Source organism: Triticum dicoccoides, chromosome 2A (genome assembly GCF_002162155.2).
Source record: "Triticum dicoccoides isolate Atlit2015 ecotype Zavitan chromosome 2A, WEW_v2.0, whole genome shotgun sequence".
NCBI lineage: Eukaryota > Viridiplantae > Streptophyta > Magnoliopsida > Poales > Poaceae > Triticum > Triticum dicoccoides.
This window is the reverse complement of record NC_041382.1, coordinates 682,418,579-682,425,247: the sequence shown is the minus strand read 5'-3', so window position 1 is coordinate 682,425,247 and position 6,669 is coordinate 682,418,579. Positions and strand designations below refer to the sequence as shown.

Below are 6,669 nucleotides of genomic sequence, written 5' to 3'. Positions count from 1 at the left end.
TGCGTGTAGCGTGCATGGCCGGGCTGATCGTTTGCATGCAGCGGATAGCTAGCTGGAGAAACGTGGGCGTTGCGTTTGCTGTAGGACTACAAAGCGGCCGCCGTGGGTGTGCTCCTCCAGTTTAGAGCTAGCAATGTAGCCATTGAAAAGATAAAGAAGATTAGGGCGTGCGTGCGCCCACGGCGGTGTTCGTGCGCCGGCCCGGAATTTCTTGTGTCTTGTGTCTTCTTCTACCTCTAGCTGATAGTGAGAGAGGGCTGCGGTTTCAACACTGCTCGGGCAAACCGCATATTCGAGATTCAATGCGGTACCGTATTATGCATACCTCAAGCTCAAGATGCCAGTACCTCGGGGGTCATCACAGTCAATGGAAACATATAACGCTCTCTCCGCACGGAGGAGCACATTGCGGCCCTCGCAGCAGAACCACAAAGCAGCCTCTTCAGTCAATCCACCAGTTCGGTGATTGATAAGCACATTTCATACACATAATTTTGATCTGACCATCAATCCTTGCTATGAACTATTGCATATGTGAACAAAAATCATTTAAAGAGATCATTTACTTGTGACTTGTTGCTTTTGCAGAGAAGTGCGATAAGGCACTATAATCGTCAAGATTCCGTCCATGTGGATATCGAGATGAGCATATGAAAGAAGAGAAGGAAGAGGGACTTGAGTGGTATAAATGTTGAAGCTTCAAGGGTCTGCCTAAAGAAGAGCAGGATCAACTTGTGAAGGAGGAAGATAAGTAGAAGGGCCAAAGAGCAAAGTGGAAGATCAGATCGAGGGGTCAAAATCCCTAGCCATCTCCTTTGATCCCCTCCGGGCCTGGCATCTCCATCTCTCTCCCCCTCACCACATCTTCTTCACCTCCGGCCGCCGCCACGGCCAGGCTGGCGTGGTGGTGCGCCTCTGCGCCATCCATCACCAGCACCACCGTACCCTAGCGCGCCACCAACACCTCCACCATCACCCTGTGCCTCCATTCACCACCATCCACAGCGCCGCCTCATCACCTCACGCCGCCGCCCATGCATCTCCCTGCCACTCCTCCACCTTTCTTCTTCTCCTAACTCTGCTGCTGCCCTTCTACTTCTTCTTCCCGCATCCCCGCTGCTCTTCTTGTTGCACCCCTGCTGCTCCTCCTTCTCCTCTCTCCAAGCCCCGCTGCTGCTCCCTTCGCCTACCTTGCTGCTCCCTGCCTCTTCTCTGAACCTTTTGCTGCTGCTCCTTCCCCACGAACCTGCTACTGCTCCTTTCTCAACGCTCCTGCTGCTTCTTCTCTCCCACACCTCTTGCTTTTGCTCTTCTCTGAACCAAAACTATTGTTTCTTTCTCTTACCCCGCTGCTGTTCTCTCCCTCTACTAATCTTGATGCAGATTGTCTCCAACTCGCCTCCCTGCTGATCTTCTCCATCACCTACACCATCTACAGCTACAAGCCTAAAGATTGACCGAGAATTAATCTCTGAATCTCTCTCTTCTCTTGCTACTGTACTCTCAATTTTTGTACTGTTCTACTAAGTTGTTTGTTCAGTTTCAGATTTTTGCTTGTGTAGTGTTAAATCTGTCATATGTGAATTGTTCTGGGGCATGTGACTCCCTGTTCTTGTATGAGTTAATTAGTTAAATTGGTCACTTGAGTACTACACTTGTTGCGTAGTCGTGTTGGTTCAATTTTAGTTACTGTGTTGCTCAAGTACCTGTGATATATGAATATGTGCGTTTGAGTGCGATGTGAAACAATTGTATTATGTCCATAATCTTGTTTCTTCCCTGTGTCTTGTACGTACTAGTTATATATACGTATGTGTGTTCTAGTCTTGTTAATTCTCTTTGTTCAGAATGTCTGCCTATGTAGTTTCTAATTTCTCAAGCTTAAGAAAATACCAAAAAGACGATTAGTAAAATCTGAATTTCTCCTTGTTGTTTACGCTTTCTTTGTCCTCAACCCTGTCTAGTTTAGGCTATTATTTTCTTGCAATCCTCTCTTAAAATTCTGTCACCTAGCTTTAGCTGAGCATCGTTGCCATTGCCTGGTCCCTGAGGAGAACACGACATCCCCAGTTTGGGCATGAAAAACCCACTGTACTTACCATCGATCATTTTGGCGCCGTTGCCGGGGACTAGAGTCGTGCGACCGTGTTAGGCTATAGACTAGGTTTTTCTTGTTTTTCCCTTTGTGCTAGATATATGTGATATATCTCTAACCCCTAACCCTTGTTCAAGTTATTTTCTCTTTCTTTGCTTGGTCATTCTGCAGGTTATTGCATCTTCTCAGATATGGCTTACTATTCAGATTATCATGCTTTTGTCGAGCAACACTACAAACAACACGGAAAGTATTCAAGACTTGATAAGTAAGATTTCCCATCGATTAGATGATTTAGCTCAGCAGCGAGAAATAGTTTTTGAGGATAGGCCTAGCTCTTATGATCCTTATTCTAGAGGCTATCCTTATGTTGCTCCTACCTGCCATATTTTTGGATTTCAGGGCCATTCACCCGCTGAATGTCAGCGTGGTTACTCTCACCCTCCCGATTGTTATGGCATGAGCTTCGCCCAACAGCCTAGCTCATACCAAAACAATTACTCATATGGGTGCCTGAAAACCAGAATATGTCATATAGGAGCAACAACCCTGAGATCTCATCGTTTGCCTCTAGTTATCCAATGCAGGGATTTAGGTACAATGACGAGAGCAACAACTATGCACCACAACAATGCGATTCACCTCCTACTCATATACCTCAACACCAGGAGATGTTGCCAATGGAGTTAAATGCTCCTCCATTTGGTCAACCAACACCTTCAACACAAGTGCCCACACAAGATGATTTTGATGATATAGACAAGCTCACATTGCTTAGTCTCGAGTTCATTTGGAGTGTTGAAGATGATCCAATGAGGCCGGTGATACTAGAGGAAATGAAGGAGATCAAGAGTGGAAAAGAGCTAGTGGAAGAAGTAAGGAAGATTGAGAAGAACATCAACGCTGGTAGTACTATCTCCTCCCTCCTTGAGCCGAGTGTTGCCGAGATTCCCCTTGATACATGTGAGGTTCCAATACCGTCACATCCAGCTGAGCAAGATAGTAAGCATCCAGAGGAAGAAAGACCTCAGATTGAAGAAGAAATACTTGAAGACAAGGAACAAGATGATCCAGAGCTCGAACAACAAAGTGATCAAGTTGAAGACTCATCATCTATTACTCTTGAAGAAGCAAAAGAAGTTGATGTGATTGAAGATGAAGAACCAGAAATGCATTTGCCCATCGTCCTACAGGAGCGTGATTTAGCAGGTTTATCCAATCCTCTTGATGACATGCTTCCTTATGAGATCTTTGTTGTTACTTTGCATTGCATTATACCATCAATTAAGCTAGATTTGAAAAATTATTTGCTTGGACATGATCATACATACACTTTTGGTGGCATTGCTCTCATTCCCGATGATGACACTTATTTTCCTTATGCTAGTCCTATGCTTAATGAAACATATTATTCCCATACTAGTCTTGAGCTTAATGATAAATTTCATCCTCATGTTAGTGTCGACCTTGCTGATTTCTACCATCCTAAAACATGTGCTTTATAGCTATGCTTATGTAATTGGATATTTGATTGATGACTTGGAGGGTATTATCCCTACCACTTGCATTGTCTCTTTGGTTGAGTGCCTTTTCAGTTTTTTGCTTGTGCACGAATCAATACATGTTGACCAGGTTCAAGGTGACATTCCTTGGGACCCTGGTGGACTCAGAGCATGGGGATGAGGAGAAGCAAGGGGGCACACACGAAGAAGAGTGAAGCTAGAGCATCCATGAGGAAGCAAAAGGAGAAGAGCTGCAGCTTAGAGAGTGATCAAGCGAGTGCTACATCATCAAAGCCCGGTGAGCTGTTTCATGACCCATTCCGAGTATATCATCCATTTATACATGCTGAAATCAAATGTTATTTGGGTTGCTTATTAATCCATTTCTTAAATGTTGCCCCACTGAATTTTATTTGACATATGGTGCTTCATGAGAATATGCGAACCGATTGTTGAATGCCATGTAAACTAGTGATCTACATATTGCGTGCTTTGCTGAAATTAGTGAGAACTATTAGTTTTGAGTGCTCAAGTCCCAAGTACACTAGAAAACTTAATCATTTTCTGCTTTTACCTCGATACACCTAGATCATTAAGTGTCAGATGCTGAGTTTGTGCCTAATGTGTTCCCATTCAGAGCAATCACTTACCACTATGGATTAGCATGCTATGTTCTCTGGATCGGTAGCATGTGAACCAGACCTAGTTGAGTGATGATTCTTGTGTTTGTTCATTAAAATAGGCATATCTTATAGTGTATAATTATCTGATCTACCTAACAGTAGCATGTCATGTTCCCTGGATCGGTGTCTTGTGAAATCTGGTTTGATCGGATAGGAGTTAATTATATTAAAAAATGTAATTGTTGAACCAGGTGTATACCATGTTCTCGGGATCGGTGGTATGTTCCTTTGGGGAGACAAACTAAAAAAATACCAATAATTGGTCGAGCCAGGTGTATACCATGTTCTCGGGATCGGTGGTATGTTCCTATGGTGAGACTAATAAAAATAATCATTGCTTTATTTCAGTAAATAAGTGATTTGATCACAAGATTTAATTCAAGTTCCTTTTGTTCTCAAGATCATGTTCTCTTTAGGAACCTTTGGCATAATCAGCATTTGAACTTGCTAATCTTCTTGCATCATTGTAAAAGTTGAAAATGATCTAATAGTATCCTATTGCTTTGTAGCACTCTTAACCATTGATTTTCACTAGCTAAGTCCAAAGCATGCGATGTTTGGAGATCTACTTTACTGGGACATTCTCTAGTCAGCTCACTGTTCACCATCTAGCTCTTGTCATTTGCCTTTACTTGAGGACAAGTAAAGATTTAAGTGTGGGGGAACTTGATAAGCACATTTCATACACATAATTTTGCACTCAAATATACTATATATTGTGATCTGACCATCAATCCTTGCTATGAACTGTTGCATATGTGAACGAAAATCATTTAAAGAGATCATTTACTTGTGACTTGTTGCTTTTGCAGACAAGTGCGATAAGGCACTATAATCGTCAAGATTCCGTCCATGTGGATATCGAGATGAGCATATGAAAGAAGAGAAGGAAGAGGGACTTGAGTGTGATAAATGTTAAAGCTTCAAGGGTCTGCCTAAAGAAGAGCAGGATCAACTTGTGAAGGAGGAAGATAAGTAGAAGGGCCAAAGAGCAAAGTGGACAATCAGATCGAGGGGTCAAAATCCCTAGCCATCTCCTTCGATCCCCTCCGGGCCTGGCATCTCCATCTCTCTCCCCCTCACCAGATCTTCTTCACCTCCGGCCGCCGCCACGGCCAGGCTGGCGTGGTGGTGCGCCTCTGCGCCATCCATCACCAGCACCACCGTACCCCAGCGCGCCACCAACACCTCCACCATCACCCTGCGCCTCCATTCACCACCATCCACAGCGCCGCCTCATCACCTCGCGCCGCCGCCCATGCATCTCCCTGCCGCTCCTCCACCTTTCTTCTTCTCCTAACTCTGTTGCTGCCCTTCTACTTCTTCTTCCCGCATCCCCGCTGCTCTTCTTGTTGCGCCCCTGCTGCTCCTCCTTCTCCTCTCTCCAAGCCCCGCTGCTGCTCCCTTCGCCTACCTTGCTGCTCCCTGCCTCTTCTCTGAACCTTTTGCTACTGCTCCTTCCCCCACGAACCTGCTACTGCTCCTTTCTCAACGCTCCTGCTGCTTCTTCTCTCCCACACCTCCTGCTTTTGCTCTTCTCTGAACCAAAACTGTTGTTTCTTTCTCTTACCCCGCTGTTGTTCTCTCCCTCTACTAATCTTGATGCAGATTGTCTCCAACTCGCCTCCCTGCTGATCTTCTCCATCACCTACACCATCTACAGCTACAAGCCTAAAGATTAACCAGGAATTAATCTCTGAATCTCTCTCTTCTCTTGCTACTGTACTCTAAATTTTTGTACTGTTCTACTAAGTTGTTTGTTCAGTTTCAGATTTGTGCTTGTGTAGTGTTAAATCTGTCATATGTGAATTGTTCTGGGGCATGTGACTCCCTGTTCTTGTATGAGTTAATTAGTTAAATTGGTCACTTGAGTACTACACTTGTTGCGTAGTCGTGTTGGTTCAATTTTAGTTACTGTGTTGCTCAAGTACCTGTGATATATGAATATGTGCGTTTGAGTGCGATGTGAAACAATTGTATTATGTCCATAGTCTTGTTTCTTCCCTGTGTCTTGTACGTACTAGTTATATATACATATGTGTGTTCTAGTCTTGTTAATTCTCTTTGTTCAGAATGTCTGCCTATGTAGTTTCTAATTTCTCAAGCTTAAGAAAATACCAAAAAGACGATTAGTAAAATCTGAATTTCTCCTTGTTGTTTACGCTTTCTTTGTCCTCAACCCTGTCTAGTTTAGGCTATTATTTTCTTGCAATCCTCTCTTAAAATTTTACCATCGATCAGTGATTAAACACCCACACACCGTCAAGCGTGCCCAGAGTAATCTGCAACAAGACCGCCTGGCACGCTCAGAGCTCGCATAGCAATGCGGCCCCACCCCAGTCCCCGCCAAACAGCGAAATCCATGCCATGCGTACATAATTACGCATTT

The 6,669-nt window shown here is 44.1% G+C and overlaps 1 protein-coding gene across 4 annotated transcripts; it reads left to right on the top strand.

Moving 5' to 3' along the window:
* Nucleotides 1–676: 676 nt before the first annotated feature.
* LOC119356229 lies at nucleotides 677–6,262 on the top strand. Of its 4 annotated transcripts, none has more exons than XR_005171875.1 (2): nucleotides 677–3,895; nucleotides 5,093–6,262. XR_005171875.1 is itself a non-coding variant. In XM_037623155.1 (2 exons), exons 1-2 carry the CDS (start codon nucleotides 2,623–2,625, stop codon nucleotides 3,736–3,738), a joined length of 693 nt encoding a protein of 230 aa, XP_037479052.1. In that variant the 5' UTR covers nucleotides 677–2,622; the 3' UTR covers nucleotides 3,739–6,262. The 4 variants fall into 4 exon arrangements, 1 of the variants encoding a protein (XP_037479052.1); XR_005171873.1 differs by having other exon boundaries at nucleotides 4,472–6,262; XR_005171874.1 differs by having other exon boundaries at nucleotides 677–4,592.
* Nucleotides 6,263–6,669: the final 407 nt, after the last annotated feature.

Coding starts and splice junctions, on each gene's coding strand:
- LOC119356229 (XM_037623155.1), top strand. CDS start 2,623: ATGTCATATAGGAGCAACAACCCTGAGATCTCATCGTTTGCCTCTAGT.